We start from the raw sequence: 24,437 nt of genomic DNA, 5'->3' as shown, positions 1-24,437 counted from the left end.
AAGCCACTGAGAGGGGAATGACAGGCTGATTTTAAAAGGTTTGCCTTGGTTAATGTGTGGAACATTGGCTCTAAGGAGGCACGAGTGGAGGCCAGGGGATAGTAGGAAGGTACTGCAATAGTCCAGGCACGGCAATGGCTGGAATAAGAATGGTAGGGAGTGTTCTGGGGGTGGTGAGAAGTGGTTGGATTCAAGGTGTATTTTGAAGGTAGAGTTGACAGGATATTTTGGACTACATAGGAAAAGGAGAGAAAAAAGAGATCAAGGATAAAAATGATGGGATCCAATCATATTTTAGGAACATAACGATTACATACAGGAAATAGCTAACATGTAACTTAGAAGGCAAGGATTCATCCTGTTTTTTATATAGTATTTAAAAAATCAGATGTACTTGCTGATTAAAAAATTAACTGTACATACCTTAGTAAACAAGGGAAAGGGGTCTAGAATATTTGGCTTTAAAAAACTTTTGCTGTTGGTTCTTGACATGCTTTGAAAAATCTTTCCTCATGCCATCCTCTTCCCCAAAACTGAGATACCAATTACAGAAAATCAACTTGTTAGGGTTACAGTTTACATTTGCTAAAACGGGAACTGAAATTAAGAAGATGGTTCATACATATCTCTCTCCTAAATATTTCCCTTATTTCTTCACTCTTACATAAATCAAAATTATAAGTGACATAATTTTAGCAAAACAGTAAACCAACAAATAATTTTAAAGTACGGGCAATTCATAACCAATTAACACTTGTATTTTACAAACCTTTCACCAGACTGCTTTCAGCATATTTATGACGTACACATATTCATTCTTTGGGAAGCTCTACTTTGAAAGAGGGATTAAACACAGTATGAAGCTTCCAGGGACTTTCACTAACAACTTCTTCTCCAATAGTTCAAGCTGCAGTGAGAACAGCTTGTCTCTTTTCTCTCCTCTAATGACAGAAGTAGGCAGGCATAAAGGTGGAGAGAGTTGTCTGAGGTCCTGAGGTCGCCTCTAGCCAGAGCCTTCTGTAGAGAAGGGTCTTAGAAACAGCACCTGTGTCCCCAACCCTGCCCTCCACCCAAATCCTGAGGGGAAACAAGCCCACTAGAGAGCTGCAGTCTTTATTCCAGAAAATGGATGAGAGAAGACACAACCACACAGACACCATCTTACATTTATTCACACAGAGGAATAAGAATCAGTACAAATAATAAACATCGCTTTAAATACAAATAAATAGTTTTGGTTTCTAAAGGAAACAATTCTAGATAATTCAAAGTTAAGTATTTTCTAAGTTCCTGTTAAAAATAGAAGACGATTTTGCATTAAGTAAGTCCTACTCCACCACAACCCTTTGAGGACTTAAGGATCAAATGGTGGATTCCATACTCTAAGAAGTCACCAGAAAAATGGGAGGATGCTCCCACCTCCCTGAACTAGCCCCCCAAGAGGAAGAAGAGTTACTTGCATCATAGACAGAGCTAATAAATGCAGCAAGTATTGAATACCTAAAGATAGCTAAAAAGATTTACCTTGGGAAAGGTGGTAAGAATTTCTCTGAACCAGTTCTGTGAATTCTGAAACCTCACTGTGCTGAAGTTTTGGTTCAGTGCCTTACATTCATTTATGCTCATAGGAAGACTTAAGTTCTTATAATGAAAGTTTTCTCTTGCTACGAATAATGGTAAAAAGTCTGTAATCACTAAGAATGGCACCGAGGGTCAAAAAAAATGATTTACGTGGGGAAGAAGCAATGGTGCTGCCCAGTGAAAACAGTCTGTCAACCCAGCACCCAAATGACCAAAACTGCTGAGAGAAACACACTCCCAAATAAATATGATTTATTTTTCTCTCCCTCTTGTTATAAGTCATGCAGACTTTCAAGCCTCTAAAAACTACATAAGACATGAGGTCATTACAATCTTGGTGCCAGAGCAGTGCCTGCTCCATCAACTGTGTCCATTGTATGTCCCCACCTCACCCCGCACAAGACATTTCAATTTCTTCTACTCAGACCCCTAAACAATTAATAAATAAATCTGTTTGATAGAGATCAATATAGAAGCATTTAGGTTTTCAAAGAAATTTTGCTTTTCTATTTAGATTAACCATGATACAACTCCAAATAGAATAGTCTCATGCTATAAAAACAATCTCATGCAATAGCGTGATTTTAAAAGTCCCACGTTCATAACAACATTTGTAGTATTATCGAAGGCAGGATTATATTTAGATTTTTAAAAAATGATCATTATAGAATAAAAGATGGACTTCCAAATAGTACTTTTGTTGTGGTACAAAATGCTAAATTTGATTTTCCAGTTTTGTTGACACAAACAATTTTAAGATATACACCATATTTTCCTAATTGGGATTTTGAAACAATAAACATAATTCTTAAACAGATTACCACAACATTTGCTCAAACAACCAGCTCCTTTTTGCCAAGAACTTTTTCCTTTTTAGTCCAATTGGAGGGATTGCCATAGTAAATTCTGGAACAACAGTTCTGAACATGATTCAAAATCTCTCACTTCCCTCCCTGAATCTTTTATGTTGTGAGGACACTTTAGTCCCCCCAAAATGCTCTATTATTATTAATTTTTTTAGGACGATAATAAATTTAGTTTCCTGATTTAAACAATAACATTTTTGTGTTTGCCTTTCTCTCTGGAACACTATATAGCGTTTCTGGAGTTACAAATACAAACAAACCAGCCAACTAGAGCATCCCAGTTTTCAAATCACAATTTTGGATACGATCCTATTTATTCTGGATGATGCTCAATTCCACACATACTTCAGGGTAGAAACATCCATAGGAACATCCAAAAATGTTATGCTACCAAATTCTTAACGTTTGATTGTGCTCTGTTGGATAGTACCGGTCACATCTATAAAGTACAAAGGCAGAGGATTTCAGGTGTGAAGACCAATTTGCTTTTGCTGCTACAGTGATTCATAACCATCATCTCCGAGATTTCCAAGCTGTTCTAGAATAAGGAGTAGTCCTTTTTTTATCTGGTGGCTTAAAGTAGGAATAAACAGGCGCTGCTGGATACTCAGCATCCGGATTTTCTGCCATCATTTTTAGCTTGGCTTCAATGGCTTTTATTTTTGCAGTGACACTGGAAAGAGGATAGCAGAGGATCAGAGTGGGCCTGGGTGCAATCGGAAAATCCTCATGCGTTTCATCTTCTGTGCACCTCTTATGCATGTCAGAGAAGCAACAAGATACTCAAGTAGGAACATTTAAACACTTTATATAAGATACACACAAAAACTAACTAATACTCACATTTTAAGAAAGACATCAAGTCTGAACAACCTGTTAAGGTTTAACTATAAGCGCAGACACTGTTAGGAGTCCTCTGCATATTGTTACATTTAATCTGAAGACACAAACACTAATCTGCACCTTAGTGCTTAGCAGGTGGTAGGCACTCAAAAATAATTCATGTAGGAATTGAAAGCAGCGTCTGGAAGAGACATTTGTACACCCTTGTTCGTAACAGCATTATTCATATGTTAAAATGCGAAGTAACCCAAGCGTCTATTAATGGATGAATAAACAAAATGATATGTATTTTAAAATATTATTCAGTCTTAAAAAGGATGGAATTCTGACATGTGCTACAACATGGATGAATCTTGAGGACACTATGCTAAATGGAATAAGCCAGCCATAAAAAGACAAATACTGTATGATTCCACTTAATATGAGATACTTAGTCAAAATCATAGAGACAGAAAGTAGAATGGGGTTTGCCAGGGGTAGGGGGGCGGTGGGAATAAGGAGTTATTGTTTAATGGGTACAGAGTTTGTTATACAAGACGAAAATTATGGAGGTAGACGGTGGCGATGGTTGTACAACATTATGAATATATTTAATACCACTGACCTGTACACTTAAATTGAAAAAAATAATTCATGTACGATTGAAAGCAACATGGTAAGACAGGTGATATTCTTATTTTGCGGATGAAGAACCGAGGCACAGAAAGCTTAACTTGCCCAGTGGTACACAGCTGGTAAATGATACACTTGAGATTTGAACACAACCTGACTCCAAAGCTCATGCTAGTAACTATTACACTGTACCACCTTTTGAGTCACTGAATAATAATGAAAAAACATCCTGGAAATCCTGTGAAGTCTCTCTACTTACAAATGTGTGTTTCTAAAGGCTGCCACTTACAGATGCTATAATGAGCCAGGCGCTGTCCTCAGCATTTGACTTACATTGTTTCTAACTCTTGCAGTATTGTCATGCATATTTTATAATAAAGAAACAAATGCAGAAAGGTGGTGATTTGCCCAGGTTCACACAGCTAACAAATGGCAGAGACAGGATTCAAGCCCAATTGGTTTACCACCAAAGCCCTTGCTTTTTCCTCTCCATCAGGATGGGAGCTGAGCAGCCCTATGTTAGAGAGAAAGGGTGAGGAGACACTGCAGAAGTTGTAAGGAACTCCATTCTGATCAAGGCCACTGCTATCCCTGCACCAGAATGTAAAGCACTAAGGCAGTGGATGTTTTTGGCCCATGGCTCCGTATATTTTCCATTCTTGATGCTGTCAACGGTCTATAGCCAGGGAGAGAACCTTGGAAGGGGATGTATACATGGCCTTTTAGATATCCTCAAAAGGTATACATCTGCCGCACATACTCATAATGCGACATGAACAATGTAAATTAAAAAACTAAATTAGGGTAAAAAAGAACAGAGGTATTTATTACCAATATGCACTCTAGCACCTCTTTCATTAATGGGACAGCCCGCCATTCACCCTGTGTGAGTCACAGGGAAACAACCTTCTCTAATTAGGTACAGATGTTATTAGAAAGATGTAAGGTGAGGTTCTCTGGATTAAAAAATAAATGGAAAACACTAGGTCATCAAGTAAAAAGTACAAACACTGAAAAGAAGAAACTAAAGACACGTTCGTTATAACGTGAAGATCACCAAGCATAAATGCAGTCATTCTTTCCTTAGTTCAGATTTTTGAAAACCTCCACGGACACCAATCTGTGCTCAAGGAGGTACAATCTCAGGAGGAAAACAGCACAGTGGATACAGTGCCTAGTGAATCTAGACAAGTCATTAAAAATAAAAATAATTTTTTTTCTGGAAGTACAAAATAATAAAGGAGCACAAAATTAAGAGATATGAATATTAAACTTAAATTAGTAACTAAAAAATTAATTTTAATTTACCAATTTTATCCTTCCTGAAAACATTTCAGAATCACCATCCCCTATATGTTTAACGGGATATTTATAAATCTGTTTTGTTTGGTATAAATAATATACAAGAAAGGACTTTTGTTTGTTTTCTATCTGGCCCTCCATCCACATAGGCATTGCATTCCTGAACGTATTACTGAAACTTGATTTCTAAACCTTATAAAACATGGATTCGCCTTCACATATCTTCTTCCCCTCCCCTGGAACAGACTTCAGAACTGTATTTACAGTTCTGCAGAATTGATTCCTGCATTTACAGTCTGAGTTTCTCTGAAATAGTAACTGAAAGACTGAATTTTGAAGTCCGGTAGAACTGGCTTTGAATGTGCATTCTGCTGTCTGCTGCCTGCATGACCTTGGCCAAGACATTTCACCTCTCTAAACTTCAGTGTCCTCATACGTAAAATGAGAGGAACAGTACTTTTACCAGAACTTGTATGAGAATTAAATGACACATGGCATGTAAGGTGTAGCACAGTGCCTGCTTCATAGTAAGCTCAATACATCCTGGCTATTGTTATTATTAAAATTTCTCCCTAGGCTACCATGCAAACAAAGAAACAAATAACCCCACCCCAAACTCTATCTGTTCAACTATCCATTTAACTTCCCTTTACTCTGCCCAATCCTTAGTTCCTTCTGTTTTGAATTAACTCCAAAGAAGGAACTGACAATTTGTACATATTAGTTCCAAAACTGTTATAGTTGCTGAAATGGTGCACACAATTAAAGTGCTGCAAACGAAAATTTTGTGTAAAAAAACTCATAGTTGGGGAGGAATTAGTGTGTGATGACAAATGCCAAAGAGATACAAGGCCTCACTAAAATGCTTGCTTTTAAGGAAAAGACTGTGTCTGATTTACCTTTGTATCATGCCCAGTGTCAAGCACAATGGCTGTATGGGGTAGGTACACCCATCCTTTTTGGAATGACTTCTATAAATGGGTGGAAGATGTTCTTGGGGGTACGGGAGGAGAGGAAATGTATCCATTCTCGAGATTAACTGAACACAGCTCTCAACATGTCAAAAGTTAGTTGCTTCGATTCTATATGAAGAGTCCAAACATTGACCGGAGTATGAATGAAGGCTCGGAATGAAGGAACGGCTCAAGCTCCTGAATGACTGTTCGCGCCTTCCTACAGTACCCATCTTACCTTAGGTTAGACTGAGTGGGCTCGGTGCTGGAGGATGGCTCAAGACTGATTGGGAGGATCTTATCATTCTTGTTATGATCGTATCTCTGAAAGCAAGAAAAAGGGAAATTACTTCACCTGAGCAAAAACCAGCCCTTCACTGCAGAGCATGGGCTCACGAACTCCAATCCCATCAGTGTATTGTCAGCATATTTCTAGACAATTTTAGGACTGCTTTACATTAGAATTAATGCAAAACTCCATCCAGTTTTGGCTTAAAAGCTATAAATTTAGCAAAAGAAGTTTAGAAGAAGCCTCCCCTCTAGCTGTTAGTCCTCCTTATTTGGTAGAGAAAGAATTTCAGCTTTCAAATTCACAGATGGTACAGATACACAGCAGGATGGCCCTCTTACATTCTTATTTTAACTGTCACATATCACCTCTTACCATGTTTATTCTGCTTCATCTAAAACACTTCAAAATTTTGCTAGATTTTTTGCAAAGTACCAAGCATAATAGTCAACTCTTAGGAGGCCTGAGTGGAGAAGAAAAGTAGTGACAGCTTTCAGCCACTGATAAAGAAAAAAAACATTCTCCAGTAAAAGCAGTTTAATTTGATGTCAGATGATTATATACTTCTTGTAAAAAGTGAACATAATATTACAGAGCTGTCAGGAGCCTCTGGTCAAAAAGCCTCGTAGGAGAAGAGAACTGTGAGGCACAGAGAGTCTCAAATGAAAGACAGGAGTGAAAAATAATTTCTCTTGCGTGCCTTTTCAATGAGATGCAGAATGAGAAAATGACAGCCAGTTTGGAAAATGAGACTTGATTTTCTTTTGAGTAAAAAAGCATTTGGTAATTTCCCTTGTTGTTTCTATTTTTAAGGCAATGTATCCCAGAAATTGAGAAGACTCTGTGACTACCTGAGATACTCACAAGGATCCAAAGTGTCTGAGCTGTGTTTCAGCTTGGACACTGAGCTCAAATGTTTAGTTTCTGACTCTTTACTGGGAAGCCTGTGGGGTAGAGAATCTCTGATCAAAAACCCATGTTTATAGAGCTGAAGAATGAAGCTCCCATTTTAACTGTCACAAATCTTTTTGTAGGCAAGTCTGCCAAGACCCCACTGCAGAAGGTAGAGAATCAACTCTTGGGATTACTCCAGTCCACATACTTCACCACCTCTGTACTGACTATGACAGAAAGTGACAGAAAGACATTCTGTTTTGTTTTTCTTTTTAAATGGTCATTGCTTTTCCAGTACACTCTCCCAAGGGACCTCCTCCAAGACAAATAAGGCAACATGCTACTTCTCAGGCCTTGAAGACAATACAGACACTGCAAAGTCCCCAAAATAACTCAAAATCTCTGGTGTAATGAGATGCCTGTGCTTTAAGCACTCATGCAAACTACCCATTTCTCAAGCATTTAGAATAAACACATTCAAACTCCTCACGGAATTGAGAGGCTGGGTAGAGTCTAATAATGCCTAAAGCAACTAATTTAAAAAATAAATACATTTTTTCCTCCAAAGAACCACCCCACCAAAAAAATGATAGAGGTCTGAGTATATGCACCAGCCACATGGAAAAATCAATCAAAAACAGAATCTGTGGGTATGTGGAGAGAAACAACGAAGGAACTTAATCCCTCCAGAGATGTTTCTCAAAAGAAAAATCTGGCAACACACATGGTAAATACAAGTAGGAGACCAAAGTACGGCTCTTCCAGATGTGAAGAGACCGGGATACAAACGGCTAAGAGGACAAGTATCTTCCGGCAGACTCACTTAGAATGAGCTGACACTGTCTTTCTAGCACACAGACTCACCTTTACTTGAGCGTGTGCCCACCGCACAACCAGCTTTTTAGACAGCGCCAGCTTGCCATTGAGACACTGGATGGCTTGTTCTGCTTCCTGTTCAGGAAAGGGACTAGTTAGTCAAAAAGTCAAATGCCCAACTAGCTATATGTATTCTCACAGGATCTCACTAGCTTTAATGGCTGAATTTCTAACCAAACTGCTTTTGGTAAACAATCAGCAAGGATTTACAATTAAAAAAAGGCAGAATAATAAAAAGGGTACGAGTTTTTTTAGTCAAACAAAAATTCAAATCCTAGTTCTGTCATTTACTGGCAGTATAGTATTTGGCAGGTTACTGAACCTCTCTGAATATTAGCTTTTTTAATCTGTAAAATATGGATAATACTACTTGTTCTTCATTGGTTGTTGTAAGGAGTGAAAGCGTACATAGAAAGCATGGAACATATGATAAGCACTCAACTAATATTAGCTAATAGTACAGTTCTTATTAGGTGACACCTTCCGATGTATTTCTGGTAGTCAGGGTAGCACCTACTACGGGAAGAAATTGTACTCCCCCAGGGACCTGGAACTCCCTCCTAGACTAGGGCTTGTACTCCCTGGATCCAAAGTGAGCAACAGTCATGGCTTCAAAGGATATGGGAGTGAAGGAAACTAGGCCGGAAAAAGCAGGAGTGAGTCAAAGAAACTCTGAGCAAGGTATTTGTGTGAGCCAATCTGTGCACCTGGCTTTCGGAGCCAAAAGTTCCCTGACCCTTTCCCGATAAGATACAGGAGCAACAAGGTTGAAAGGAATTCCTGAAGCTGGATAATAGACACTCTAGGACATTCCCAGGAAGCCTGGCTGTACTGTTCCATCCTGCCAAACCTTCTCTGCTCCATTTGTATTCATGAGGCATCTGGCCAAGTGTACCCCATGTTTACTGAGGGTGAAGAAGCCTTTAAGGAACAGGAAGAGAAACAAGAAGAGTCTGTCTGAGGCTGCAGTGTAAGACCAGCAGGCTTTCCAGGCTGGTTTGAATGGTGGTTCTTATTCCTCCAGAGCTCGCCAGTATGACATTCGATAATATTTATTGAGTACTCACTATGTGTCAGGCATTGAATAGTCATTGGCACCCTTGCCTCACTATAGCAGACGAAGTTAAAGTGGTAGATAAGAGACATTTTAATTTTCTTTTACGTTTCATTTAGTGAATTAGAATTTACATCGCACTCTCTATAAATTCTGTAGCATCAGCAGTAATAAGATGCCAACAGAGCATAAATGCTTTAAAAAATAATCTCCTACCTCTGTACTTTGTTTCAAAGTTCATGTATTCAACATTATTATTAAATGCCAACTGTGTTTTCAGATATACCCTCATCTATTTGCTCAACTTCCTATAAAGTAAGAAGGGTATGTGTTTTTAATCCCTGTTTTTAGATGAAAACCAAGGCCAAAAGAGGTTAAGAGACTTGCCAAAGTTAGGAAATAAAAGTGCCAGAAATAGAAGCTGGGCTCTGTGACTTCCAGTCCAGTGTTTTTAACCCAACATCCACCCCCAACGTGAGCAATGATTTTAGGTGTCTGTAAGAATCCTCATCACACTCTATCATTGGGGAAGAATAAGTATTTAATAATGCTAACCATGTCAGGCATGCTTTCAGTTTCCTCAAAAAAAAATAAATAAAAAAAATAAGAAAAAACTGAACAATTACAACAGCAATGTATCACTTATTGCCTATTCCATCTGGAAAAAATGAGAGGAAATAAAGAAAATCCCCAGCACTGGTCAGAACAAATAATACCCTCACACGGTCTCAGAAGATACTGATACATCATTTCTTGATGGCAATCTGGCAGCTGTACTAAGAAAAAATATTCATGGCCTTTTGTTGACACCAGTCCATGTTCATGAATGTAGTAAATATGCACATAGCTAGAGATATAAATATATTCACTACTCTACTATTCACGCTTGTGAATCACGGGGGAGAACCTAAATAGCCAACAATTAGTCAAAACACTCATCATAGTTCATATAATGGATTATTATGCAGTCATCAAAAATCATGTTAACTTTTAAACTGAGGTCTAAGTTACATATAATGTAATGTGTAAATATTAAAGATCTAGATCGATGAATTTTTACATCTTTGTATCTATACCAGTGAAACCACAGTATCATGATACGCAATGTTACCTTCATGTGCATTAGGTGACAGAAAAATATTTAGTATACTCTGAGTGGTAAAGAGGATATGATCCTATTCATATGTTATAAACTGTACGTGTGTGTGTGTGAAGTCTTCCAGGGTTGTTTTTTTGTTTGTGTGAATGTGAAGAAAGAAGAAGAGATTAGAAAGATATGTAACGATATATTCACAGTGATTATTTCTGGATATTGGGCTGGTAAGTGAATACCCAAATATAATTATTAATAAAACAATAACTAGGCAACGTTCTCTCATATAACTAATAAAGTTATAGAGAGCACTAAGTAGTATCTCTCTATTTAATAACATTCAAATTCAAGTTCTTTATCAATGCAATCCATTCTAAGGACTAAATTTTAATACAAGATACATGTATATAACATGGTTGAGAATGGATGTTTTCTTCCTCCATATATATTGAAATTCACGTGCATTTACTCTGACACACTGAGAAGAAGGGTAAATTTTTAAGAAATCAAAATAAAAGAGTTTGTGGGTGGCTCACCACAGACAGAGAGGGCTTCTGCACCACGGGGCAAAAACTACTGAAAGAAAAGGAGGCTTTGTTGGTCAGCCGCTGAAGGAAGAAACAAAACAGAAGAGGGAGGAGGACGTCCATGTGCTTCACGTGGGCAACCCAGCGCATTTGGTCAGAAAAGTAGGTCAGCCGTCTTAGTCTGCAAATCTAGGGAGGGCAGATTCTGGAAGCTGGTCCCTAGTTTATTTGTTTACAAGGATCTCCTTTAGGGCTCAGAGCAAGGCACACGGGGATCAGTCAGACCCGGCTCCTGCCCACAAAGAACTGCTATTCTGGGCTTAATAGTTAAGGGAGATGCACAAATACTTTGGAGAGTGAAGGACTGTGGCAGGGGGAGCTCAATTACCTGTTTAGTTTCAAAGTTAACGAAACAGTACCCTCGAGGCTGTCCCTCCAAAGCACCTGACTTGTGGAAGAGGAAGTCAAACTGCTTTACGGTGCCAAACTTCTGGAGGAGCTTCAGGAGGTGGTATCTGTGGAGGAAGAACAGCCTATGAGTTCGCTCTGGGAATTGTTGGCCGCTGAGCCGGGCTGCAGGGAGATAAAAGCAGGAGATAAGGTACCCCAGGGATAAAACCTCGCACCTCCCTCTCCCCCTCGCCCGCCCCATACCCCGTCTTCCTCCAAATGGCTGTGTTAGTTTATTTGGCAAACAGAGTTGTTTGCCTCTATCTGGAATGGGAACTAGAATTGTCATGGCTATGTGTCTGTCCAGCACAAAAATACCAAACAAAAAAACCACACCTAACAAACAGCTGTCTGGCCCACAAGCACCATTTGTTTTTCTTTTGGAGAAAAGCTCAAAAATAGTGTCGATTTATTTATTTTTTAATTTCTTGGCAATGAAACAGTATTTGTGAATAACTAGGACTCCTTCAGAAACACATGCCCACACTCCCAAAGCCAAAGCCTATCCTATCTCAAAAATAAACAAAGTAACAAACACATACACACTCACACAAACACAACAATCCTGGAAGACTTCCTTCCCTATTAGATTTCACAGCCAGGAGCCCAAATTGCTCTTGTAAGACACTCTGCCCAAAACCAAGCCACAGCTAGTGGCACTTCCACAAGTGCTTGAGAGTTTTAATTTGTGATGTGACTGAACGTCAGGACAATGTGGAACCACAGCGTGACTGAGGCTGGTCTCACACAGGGCAGGGGAACCTGGCCAGTCCCATAAATCATCCAGCTGCGGGTAACTAACCAGCCTTAGTTACTTAACAGTTTATACTCTGGAGCATGGCTGAATAAAGAATACAGATGGCCAAGGATGAAATTTATCCTGGCAGGAAGTTCACCCTGAGCTCTTACTTGCCACTCTGCCCCTCATCCTTTTCTTGGATTCCATTCTCTAAAATTTATTTGGTTTCTATAGAGCTTTTAAGTTATTCAAACAGATGTGGCCTTAACAGGTTGCTGTGGCCAATCTCAACTCCGACTTCCTGTCATCTGATGTAAGGGTGAGACAAACCAACAGCTCTCCCATTTCCTTTTCCTTTGGCCTTCCTCCTGGCATCCTCCGTGCTATTCAAATGGAGTCAAGGCTTTCTCTAAACAATGCTGTCCCTGTGATACTAAAAAGGTATCAGCCCACATGCTAAATCTGTTATTACTGGGAATTCTACCCCACAGGGAGTCAGTAAAGCTGTCCTTACAGCCACATTTATATTCACATTGTTTTCTAGGAGAAAACTCATCAAGATTTTATTCTTGAGTAAGACTCTCCTTTGGGAGCAGAAAGATATGAAATGGATCATAAGCTATACTAAATTTGATACTAACGCACACCAACAAGCAAGCCCATTATCCTGGATCAGGTGCCTGACACGGTGGAGCGAGGAAGACATAATACAGGTCTTATACTGGGGCAGGATGCAAGGATCCCAAGGCATATTGTGGATATTCACCGGGTCTTTAGACCTGTTGTGAAAGGAAAAACAACTGTAACCCTCTCGTTTCCAACCTCTCAACTCCTACCAGGAGACCTCAACTGTTAGTGAGAATGTAAGAGGTGATTCTTTAGGGGAGAGGGAGACCCTCAAGTGCAAATTTCTGTTGTACTTGATTTTTTCACTGGGCTTACATTACAGCAAGGGCGAGTCTCTCTAATGCACAGACAGACAGGCTAGAAGAGTCTCCCCCAGGGTCTTTAATTCACAGCTGCATCTTTCACTGACTACATCCATTCAAACCCTAACACTCTGCTAGTTGCAGAATGGTGGGTCAAACCCATTTAAAAAAAAAAGCAAAGAAAAAACAACAACAATCTAAGGACTACTGTGGGTTGGTCATCTTTTCATTAGCTCCATTCAGCTTAATAGCAGGAAGGTAAGGCGATCGGCATTTCCTAGGAAATGAATTTTAATTTACTCAGGGAAAAAAAAAAAAAACCAGATTATTCTTTGAAAAGCTAACAAATACGTTTTGCCCGAGAAGTGCGACCTTAAGATTCCAGGAACATCTGCTTAGGTCTGTGTCTTTCAACTTCTCCAGGATTTCTTTTCTTGTCTGATAATTTCTTGAAATTATCGGAACACCGAAAACAAAAGGAATGAGATGTTTACTATTTTACTTCCTGGAGATGGGGACTGCAAGCTCTGATAGTGAAAAAAGCCTGAAGACTCTTGCTTTCACATCTGCAAGCACTTTCATCTGCTGCTGAAGTATGGGAGAGCTCACTACGCATCAGAGCCTTGCTTCACTTTAGGAAATGTGGGCCCTGCAGCCCTCAGGAGCCAGAGAATTAGTACACTGGTCCCATACACATTCCTGCAACTTTCATTAGCAAAATGGCCTTGCTGCCTAATGGCAGTTAAGTAACTAATCTACACAAATGTTAAAATAGACACCTACTGTGTGTCAACAACTGTATTGGGCACTCGGACTCTCCAGATGACACTTCTCCACTCCTCTTCAATCACTCTTTTCATCTCTCAGACGCACCCACTGGTCTCCAAGTTCACTGTCTCTATCTAGGTGATATTAATCGCAGGTCTATAGCTAATCTTCGTTTTCAGTCTCTGCCCCTCCTATTCATCCTACATATTGATGTCTAATGTCCCTACTAAACCATCACTTTCATGACGTCAGTCTCCTGCTAAACACCCACAATGAGTTTCTTCTATATGAAACTCAAACTTGTCTGAATAAATCGTAAAGATCCTATGTTAATCTGATAGTATTCTATCTATCCAACTATTTTCATTATCATTTAGTATTCAACCTCTTCTTTAGTCTAAACACTCTCCTTGATATTCTGCTCACACATAACCATCTTTCTTATTCCTACTATATAGTTTTATTTATGATTCACCCCATTTGGATTGCTCCTTCTTTTAGAATTTCTCCTGACTTTGTTCCCATTCATAATTCTTATGCATAATACAGTGGCTATTAATTTGGCTTTCTACATAGCACATTTAATACTTGATAAAGAAAGCAGTATTTATCCTTTTAGAGTAAACCACAGTGTGGAAAATAGACAATATCTAAGGACATGAACTTTTTTGGCTTCTCTGTTGAAAGCACTAGCAATGATATTTACAAGTGTTGTTTTACCTTTAGTTAGATTGGTCCCATAACAAATTAAAAGAGGTCCTTACAGTTTAAAATTTAGAATAGGATACTTTAGATTATGACTATTCAGTTATGTGGACTATTAGAATATTTGTCCTAAGAGCACTAAATTAGGCAGTGGGAAAATGGGCCTATCATTAACTACTTCATAAACTGAGTCAACTCAATTAACTCGTCCTATAAAATAGGGAAAATGTTATCTATTCCACTTGCTTCACACGGTTGTTATGAGCTTAAATAAGAGGAATGAATGCAATATTAGAGCTAGAAGAAACATTCAGATCATTTAGTTGAACATTCTCACTTTATAGATAAGAAATATGAGGTACAATGCAGTTGAGAGGAACCAGAAGGCAAGAACATGGGTTTGGAATCTGCTATTTACTCCGTAAATAAGAGTATGTCAGCATTCCCCTAAATCCAAATCCCTAAGATCTGTTTAATCATACAGATATTCCTGGAAAACAAAATGAACACAAATAAACAAGAAGCAGAATATTAGTGCTAGACAGTCAGTTAGCAATGCATCTGCTGTTGAGAGGAGACTGATGGACATCCTACATGTTTCCCCGAAAATAAGACCTACCCCGAAAATAAGCCCCAGCTAAGATCGTCAGCCAGACGGACACATTTAGTACGTTATGTTGATGTTCTAGAAGACAACATGGCTGTATTTGAATAAATGTAGGTTGTTGTACATGAAAAAATAAGATATCCCCTGAAAATACACCCTAATATGTCTTTTGGAACTAAAATTAATATAAGATCTGGTCTTATTTTCAGAGAAACATGGTACTATAACTTGAGCAGGACTCAGATTAGTAACTAACAAGCACGCACACACAGGATGACTAAAATTAATTACAAAATTAACTGAAAAATTGAGTGGAAAAGTTTTTGTTTTTGTTTTTTAATTTATTGGGGTGACAATTGTTAGTAAAATTACATAGATTTCAGTTGTACAATTCTGTATTACATCATCTATAAATTCCATTATGTGTTCACCACCCAGAGTCAGTTCTCCTTCCATCACCATATATTTGATCCCCCTTACCTTCATCTCCCACCCCCTCCCCCCTTACCCTCTGGTAACCACTAAACTATTGTCTGTGTCTATGAGTTTTTGTTTCTCATTTGTTTGTCTTTTTCTTTTGTTGTTTTTGGTTTATATACCACATATCAGTGAAATCATATGGCTCTCTGCTTTTTCTGTCTGACTTGTTTCGCTTAGCATTATACTCTCAAGATCCACCCATGTTGTCACAAATGTTCCTATATGAAAAGTTTTTAATTGCCACTGATTTACATACTGCTGTGACCATTCACAACAGTACATATATACTATACTTCGTCTTCTAACAAGAGGTAAGAAAGCATTTGTATAGGAGGGGCAGTCAGATTAGTTTAAATGAGATCAGGAAGAGGGATGGTAATGAGTATGAATATGTATAGGAAAGAGAGCTAAGAAGGGTTTTGTTGAAGGGAAAACAGCAGGAACCAGTACCAATTTATGGGTGTGGTGTCAGTTTAATTAAGAAAACTGGGGCCGGCCCAATGGCTCAGGTGGTTGGAGCGCTGAGCTCCTAAGGCCACCGAGGTCGCTGGTTCAATTCCCACATGGGCCAGTGAGCTGCGGCCTCTACAGCTAAGATTGTGAACAACGGCTCTCCCTGGAGCTGGGCTGCCGTGAGTAGCCAGAGGTTGGTGTGTGTTGCCGCGTGGGCTACCGTGTGCTGCCAGGAGCAGCCGGTGGCCAGCGTGAGTGGAGCCGCTGTGGGCTGCCATGTGCTGCGTGAGTGGCCAGCAGCCAGCATGAGCGGCCTGCACTCGGCCAGAGCTGCCATGAGCTGTCATCAGCTGCTGTGAATGGCCGACCAGCGACCGACTGCCTCAGCCGGGGGAGTGCAAGGCTCATAATACCAGCCTGGGCCAGGGAGCTGTGTCCTACACAACTAGACTGAGAAACAATGGCTTGAACTGGAGGGGGGTGGGGAAGGGGAGAGGTGGAAGAAGGGGGAATAAGAAAGAAGTTTAGAGATTTGGATTCAAATAATACTCTCTGAGATTGGATTTTCATCAGGTACCACATGTTCACATAAATTTTATCATGTAATCCTTCAATGTTTGGCAGTGACTGTATTTTAATAATCAGTCTAGGCCAATCATTACCCATCTTGAGAGGAACAGGATCCAGAAGTTTATGTACTTCAAAAACTGAGAAGGAAATCACGTATTTCCTCAAGATAAGACCCACCTCACTAAAATGTTAGCTTTCTTTACTAAAATTAAGTAAATTAATATGAAGCATTTCATGCTTATCATAAGCTATGATTGGTAGTTACATCTTTAAAAAGAAATTTATTACTTAATAAATTGGTTTGTTTAGTAGGGAAAATGTTTGAAAAATCAAAATCCATAAAGGAAAAAGAGTTAACATGATGTGTGGTGATACAGAGGGGGGAAGCCACAGGTAGAGCCAGCAAGGACCCGAGCTGCCGGTTAGCGCTTGACGTCCACCTTTGGCCTGATGAAAACAGAGCAGATATACCAATGGGAAAGGTTTGATTCAGTGCTAATGCTCTAACAGAAGAAAACATCCATATACTCCAATATATGACATTAACTGAGGTGGCAGATGCCCATTTGAACCTTCCTGTCAAGCAGCAGGACACATTAGAACAGGCGTCTCATTATAGGGAACTGCAGCCAAAACAATGAACATTGTTTCCACGCTCCAGATTTCCATTCAGACAAGCAGAGGTGGAAATGGAAAGCACTCTTGGGAGAATCCCCTCACAGCTTGCGTTTTAGATGATGGAAACAGTTTCTCTGATCAACCAATATTAACTGAGAGGGTGGGCAGATTCACATATTCATCCTCAAAGCCATGAGCCGTAAAGAAAACCAAAAATCAATGCACAGTCTGTACTCCAGGGCCCCCACGACCAAGCTAACATAATATGGGACAATACATCTTCAACACCATCCTAATTTCCAGAGGGACCCAACGGCATCTACATTTAGCTGATTTGAGCTTGAGCAGGTTTAAGGAATTAAACTTTCTGTTATGATCCCGATATATTAGTTTGTATCCCTTTTCCTCTCTCTTACTCCCCACCCTTACACACACCTCCTCTCATCCCAGGCTCCCTTGCCTCTAACACTGTTACAACAGCACAGTGTTACATCCTCCATGCTTGCTTTTAGCATTGATCTCATACAGCTCAACCCACTCACCCTTTACTATCCTGCCATCAGCCATCACCCTGCCCCTACTGAACAACCGGGGAAGGGGAAAAAAAGGGAACAAAAAACCCTCAAAAAAACCTCTTAATTCTCTTTGCAAAGAAATTCCTTTCCACTATAATGTCCACAATGGAAGGAGTAGGGAGTCAGGACAATTCAATTAGTCCTAGGACTGTGGGCAAGGCACTTCCGTCTCGTGGGCCTCAGTTTCCTCTACTGTAGGGTAAGAGAGTTGGAATATATCAGAGGTTTTCAAGTGTGCACCATGGAGTCCTATAAGTGATTGCCAAAGAAACGGTAGCAGTTGCCAAAGGCTTTGGATGTACCTCTTCCTCTCTTTGATCAGAGCAGTTCTGAGCTTTTATTTTATGTAGGTTCTGATTACTTTAAGACAAATTTCCTCAGAGGTAAAGTTTGAAAACTGCTTAGCATGGCAGTTGGCACACAGTAGGCACTCAAATCACTTGATAAATAAATGAAAACCAAAGTGACTGGGATGATCGCTACGATCCTTTCGGCTCTGACCTTCCGCGGCTGTTTAATGTGAACTAGAGTCAAGTGGTACCTCTCTGCCCAGTTGTTAAGATATTGAGACTTCTTCTGCTTGTTCCTTCATTTCGAGGGAATCATGCCCAAGGCTGATTCTAGAAAATAATTTCCTGGCCAGTGGGTACAAGGATTAAAATAGTTGAAAACAGGAGAACATCTTTGGCAAGAAGAAAAAAAATATACGGTTTAAAGAATATCCAAGTCCATGTACTTACAGTAGAAGAGTCCAAATGTAAGAAAAATGTCAAGATAACAGGATAACAGGCTAATAATAATATCACATCCCCTCCAAAGATAATTAAAACAAGTAAAAGGACCAAAATATATTCCACATCCCTTGAAAATTCTTCTGAACATAATCACCGCAAATATCCCTATTTATAGGTAATGAAGCAAGATGACTTCGACTTACTCTGTGATTTTGGGGTCCAGGTTGCCAATCCATAACCGGTGCCCTTCCTGTAGGGAGCCCTCTGACAGGATGGATGCATTCTCCAGGGGAAGAGTTTTGGTTTCTGCTTCCATCAATCTCTATGAAATACTAAAGGAAAAGTGAACATTCAGGCAGGAGAGGAGCAACACTGCGAACATGAGACTTCAAATTCAGTTCAACAAACATTTATTCGAGGAGGACATGCCCTGGGCAGTCCTTCAAAGGCAGGCCTTGGTTATTCCACAACCAGGGCCCTAGCACCAGTTCCCTTGGGACAGCTCCTCTGGCCGCCAAAATGCAAAAAGCTTCTATTTAAGGTGAAAGGGGTGTGGTTCTGTGTAGAAACTAGAGTTTTCCTCTTCTGAAGCCAGAGGCTGACTGGGCAGGAGGCCAAAGTCTCTATTACTACATGATACTCCAGTGCAACAACTGTTGCCCAAAATATGCTGTGGCAACCCCCAGAAAGAGTCTTAATGACATTGAAGAAGATGAGTAGGGTAGAGCAGCAGTACATCTCTTCCTCATGAAAAGAGGCAATATAGGACATCTAAGACCATAGATTTTGGAGTTAGAACTGGGTATGAAGGCAGGTTGAGTGACCTGGTAAATTACCTGAACAGTCTAAGCCTCTGTTTCCTCATGTATATAAATGGAGATAACAGCTCTTATAGGGTCATTGTGAAGATTAAAGAGTGCATGAAAAATCACTAAACACTGCATCTCACAACAATAAGTAATCAATAAATATTAGCTATTACCATGTTTAATATTTTGGGAGAGACTGGAAGAGACTAACTTCCTTCTTAGTTATTCCAGTTCCATCATTTACTAGCTCTGTAACCTAGGGCAAATTACTTAACCAGGCTGTGCCTCAGTTTCCTCATCTGCGAAGTGGGAATAATACCTCATGAGAGTTGTTCAGATTCAGAGTTAATACACCTAAAGCACTAAGAATAGTGCATGGCACCTAAGAAGCATTCAATTAATGTTAGCTTAAATTATTATTAGGCTTAAATTATTATTATTAGTTCCAGAAATGTCTCATCACACAGCCAAAAAAGGAGCATGAGGGTTATGATGGTGACAGTAGGACAGAGCAAAATCCTTGGTGGCAGGAGATCTGGTTTCAAATTTTAGCATTTCCACTGGAAGTCACTTCTCTCTAAGCTTCAGTTTCCTCATGGCTACATAATAAACCTTGCCCTGCTTACAACTTAAGGTTGCCGAGAGGACCAAAAATGAGATGACAGATGCAAAATAAAGCTCTAACAAATGTATAATGTGGTAGAGAAAGAAAAACGGGTTGAGAAGACTTGCAGGCTGTGCCAGACTTCAGAACTCCCTGCTAGAGAAAATGTGTCCTATCTCCCCTGAAGTCCTCAGAGGCCACTGCTGCAGGAACTGTCTTAGTAACAGCTGACATACACTGAACACTGCCATTACCCTCATCATTTCAGCACAGCCTATAAAGTCCAGCACGCAGTAGCCTCTAGGTAACTGTTAAACGTGTTTCTCTAGCCCCTCACGTGAGGACATTCTTCCTTTCCCACTCATATGCTCAATCTGTTCAGTAATGTGTGACAAGCAACCACCAACTGCTAACCCCTGGGCTATGTGCTCAAAATAGAGAAATGAATAAGCTTTAGCTCTTGCTCTTACCTCCTGAGAGAAAGGTGAAACCGACATAAACAGAATCCCAGGAATGGAAATGAGAGGAAAACACTTAGTCTTCTCCCTGCTTTCCTTTCCTCCTTTCTTACAGCTCATTTAAGAAAAAAAAAAAAGTGGTTCTATTTTTCTAGGCATTGTCTAGGTATTGGGGACAGAGCAGGGAACAAGCAAGGTCTGTGCCCTCAGGGTGCTTGCATTTGGAAGAGGAGCAGGACAAGACAAAAGCAAAATAAACAAACAAGACCTAATTTGTGGTAAGTGCTGCACACACAATTAAGCAAGGTAATTTGACATGGAGCTTGGGAATGGACTGCTTTAGAATTAGTGGGGAAGAACGGCCTCTAAAAGGAGGTGACCTTTGAGATGAGACTTGAATGACAGGACCCTCTGATTTACTCCTGTCTAAAAACAGCAATAATACCAATAGCTACTTAGTATCACAGGGCGCTACCATTTTTAGTGGGAAGAGCACAGGAAATGTGACCAAAAGATCTGCGTTCAAATCCTGGCTTTTGCACCCAGTTATTGTGTTGATTTTCTTAAGTCATGAACTCCCAGTCAGTGCCCTCTCCTCAGAGCTTCCCCTGTTAGTCTCCATCACAGCCATCTTTTCCTTCCCACAGACCACTCATTCATTGTGTCATTTACCGTTTTATCTTCTGTTTCCCTCACTAGAATGTAAGCTACTAGAGGACCGGGCCTGGATTATTTTGATCATGGTTCTATCCCCAGCACTTAGTACATTGCCTGGCTCATGGCTGGTGCTTAATATTTACAGAATGAAAGAATGAATGAAGCCAGCCACTTCTCCACTCGGAGCCTCAGTTTCTTCTTTCTTCCTAGAATGGGCACAATTATGCCTATCTCATGGGTCGTTATGAGGCTTAAATAAGACAATATGCTGACAACTCCGCACAGCACTTTTTGAGGAGCGGTAAAGTGTAACAGGAAATCAAGATGGCATGCGACTCTTAAAATCCTTTGGGTTTGCAATGGCGACAACCCCTTGAATTGTTAACAGAGTTTCATCTCTCCTGCCAGCTGAGCTGCAAACCACCCTGAAGGCCAGCAGTAGTCACTTGGGGAAACTGACGGGCAGAGAAGCAAAGGCACTTGTTCCTAAAAGCTAACAAGAACGGCGGGGTCAAGCCTGGAACCCCAGCTTCCCGATCCAGGCCACGAATTCCCACAGGCGACGGGTCACTACTCGGATTGTTATTTCCGGGCCAGCGGCGAAACAATCCGGGGCGGAGCCTGCGACGCCGTCTCCTAGGACAGCCTCCCCTAGGAGCCCCTCGCGGGGCCGGCGGTGTGGTGCAGGGGCACGGACTCACCTCGTGGCCTCGGCGTCTTCCGCTCGGCTCATGCCCCCAAAGCGGGTCCCCACTCCGCGGTCGACGGCGCTCCAGACGCGTCAGCTTCAACGCTGCCGGCTGCCAGGCCGCCAGTGGCGCACTACGCCTGCGCCGCCGCGCCGCCCCGTGACGTCACGGCGTCAGCGCCGCCGCCGCGGCCGCGGTCGTACGAGTCTTTTGCTCATATCCTGGGCGCTAGCTGGTGAGTGGTCTCCGTACGGCCTCGAGGCGCGCGCGCGGTCCCGGTGCCAGAGACCTCTACTCAAGGACTTCTGAGGGACTTTAGGCAGCGTGACCATGATCCCCTGACACGTTCCATTCGAGTCCGGCTTGACCTTTAAGGCTGGGGACACGACCTGTCGCATCAGAGCGGGCCTCACGGTTTGGGGGCGCGACTCGTTTTTCTCAGCTCGGAACTTCGAGGATGGGGGCGGGGGTCGCTTACTAAATTGTAGCCGCCCTTTAGAAGCCCACTGCCTGGCAGAAATATTAATTTTCAGGACGATCCCATGGGGTAGGTATTATTACCCTCTGTGATGAAGAGACGGAAGCTCAGAGAAATTACCAGTGTCACGTGGCTAGTCATTAGTGGGGCTTAGATTCAAAGCCTCCACTTTTACCCATCACTCGGTGCAGTCCCGTGGCAAAACAGTTGCCATCTCTCTAGCCCTTCTGTGCTTAGAGTGCTTCTGCAGCCCTTATGTCATTCGATTGTCCTGATAACCCCTACACATGATCGTGTCATCTACATGTTACAGATGAGTTGAGGTCCAGAGAATTTGATCTATCCAAGGTCTCATATCTAGGAAGTGCTGGAACCGAGACTTTCCCAGTCTTCTCTCTCAGTTTAGTGCCTTTTTCTTTTCACTACACTATTGCATTTCTCAGACTCTTGGACAAGTTTTATAGTTGGAAAGAATGAAGACTTGGTCTGATCCTTCATTTTATGGTCGAGGAAACAAAACCTAGGTAGCAGAAATGACTTGATACAAATCATAAATCACTGGTAGAGCTGCCACAAATGCTTTCTGGATACAAGGTGGTTACAAATCTAGAGAAGATGGTTGGCAGGAAATGTTAGGAGTATGGAATCCAGACCTAGCTTTTACACAAAAGCTCTTTTTCCACCGGTCAAAGTGTCTCCTCCCTCCTCTGTGCCAGGGACATGATTCTGTGTATAGTCAGACACGATAAATACCTTTACATGGCACTGGATTTAGAGAAGCACGTGCCCTACTGTCTCTAAGTGAAAAGTTGGCAAATCAAAAGATCATTGAAGCAGGGAAGTAGAGCTTAGGTCCTACTGTCGTGAGATTTCGATTCCAGTTTTAGTGCCAGCATTGTGATCTTGGGCAAGGAGTTAATCTTTCTAGACTTTCATTCATGTATCCATCACATTCAATGTCTTCTGTGTTCAGGGACTGGGCTAGGCACTGGGGATACAGCGGTGAGCAAGACGGCCATAGTGCTTATAGTCTCATGGAGGGAATTAGACAATGATCAAATAACTCTACAAGCATTAACTGATAATTGTTAAAGTAAGTGCTATAAAAAAGTATAGAGTATTATGTAATTGGGCTACAGGACATTTGACCTAGTTTGGCTGGGGGAGATAGCCAAGGAAGGCAGTCCTTTGAAGAAGTGATGCTTAGGCTGAAATCTGAAAGAAAAATGGGAGGTCGTTCATTAAAGAGGTGGGGGAAGATCATGCCACGCAAATTCAACAGTATGTTTGAAGGCCATGGAGCAAGAGGACTATGCAAGGAAATGACAGATCAGTTTGCTTATTTGTAAAATGTCGGTGGTAATCACGACTCTGGATGTCGTCGGAATCACGTAATACATGTTGGCGATGTAAGAAACGTCCAAACCTGTATATAAATTTTATTAGAATTTATTTGAATCAAAACTGATGACAGTTGCTGGGAAGCAGGATCTCAGATGCTCCAGAGAATGGCAGTTTGCAGCTTCTTTTTATGGAAGAAGCCATGGAGGTGGGAGAAAGCAAAGCAGGGACTGGATTACAGGATAGTTAGCAAGGAGATCTGCTCTTTTGAGGGTGGCTACTTTGAAAAGGAGACATTTCAAAGGTGTGTTAACATAGATGCACAAAAACAGTGGACAGGGCTTGCTTAAGGCAAAAATAAAACTTTATTATTAAAGAGTTATATGCCTGGGGCATGACTCCACACACACTATGACCTGCCCAGTTAGGAATTTGATCAGTTCTTTCATTAGAACCACGTTTTCATCCACAGTGTGACATTATTTTACATACAAGGGCCTGCATGTGTGCACACCCACATTTATAAAAATGAACATATTATAAGCAGTATACAGGTGGGTTGGGAGGGGTTGCTGGGGCAATAGGTAAGCTAGGACTTTGTGTTGCTCATCTAGTTCCCAAAATTAAAATGCACCTTCTGTGAAAAACAGGAAAATTCAAGTTTTGAGAACCTCAACTTTGGAAAAAGAATGTGTATTTCAAGTACTTTAAAAAAATATCTCGACCGTTTGAATAATAATGCCAATAATTGTACTGAGTGTTTTATGTTCAGTTTAGTATAATGGTTAAGAGTTTAGTATAATGGTTAATAGACTGACTGAAATAAAATCTGGGGTAAATTCTTCATCCATAAAATGGGTATAATAATAGTACTTATATCAAA

At 40.8% G+C, this 24,437-nt stretch overlaps 2 protein-coding genes across 8 annotated transcripts in view; one reads left to right on the top strand and one right to left on the bottom strand.

The window, feature by feature from the left end:
* Positions 1-1,154: 1,154 nt before the first annotated feature.
* RBM18 (RNA binding motif protein 18) lies at positions 1,155-21,885 on the bottom strand. Of its 2 annotated transcripts, none has more exons than XM_019731242.3 (6): positions 21,748-21,885; positions 18,722-18,850; positions 11,279-11,405; positions 8,205-8,291; positions 6,396-6,481; positions 1,155-3,120 (listed from the first exon to the last, which is right to left on the bottom strand). In XM_019731242.3, the coding sequence occupies exons 2-6, from the start codon at positions 18,832-18,834 to the stop codon at positions 2,961-2,963; spliced, it is 573 nt and encodes a 190-aa protein (XP_019586801.1). In that variant the 5' UTR covers positions 18,835-18,850; positions 21,748-21,885; the 3' UTR covers positions 1,155-2,960. The 2 variants fall into 2 exon arrangements, with proteins under 2 accessions (XP_019586801.1, XP_019586803.1); XM_019731244.3 differs by having other exon boundaries at positions 18,722-18,840; positions 21,748-21,865.
* The window catches only part of MRRF (mitochondrial ribosome recycling factor), a 53,453-nt gene continuing 50,847 nt past the window's right edge, over positions 21,832-24,437 (top strand). For 2 of the 6 annotated variants that reach the window (XM_074330960.2, XM_088793196.1), the window contains exon 1: positions 21,917-22,282. In XM_074330960.2, coding sequence (XP_074187061.2) covers positions 22,278-22,282 — 5 coding nt within the window. In that variant the 5' untranslated portion in view covers positions 21,917-22,277. Of the gene's footprint in view, positions 22,283-24,437 lie in introns of all 6 variants that reach the window. The other 4 variants (XM_019731241.3, XM_074330963.2, XM_019731240.3 and 1 more) reach the window with 4 other exon arrangements.

The sequence above is a fragment of the Rhinolophus sinicus genome, chromosome 16, assembly GCF_057876585.1.
Source record: "Rhinolophus sinicus isolate RSI-liver-muscle chromosome 16, RSI-T2T, whole genome shotgun sequence".
Classification (NCBI taxonomy): Eukaryota; Metazoa; Chordata; class Mammalia; order Chiroptera; family Rhinolophidae; genus Rhinolophus; species Rhinolophus sinicus.
The sequence above is the reverse complement of the archived record's forward strand: the minus strand, read 5'-3'. Positions and strand labels throughout refer to the sequence as shown.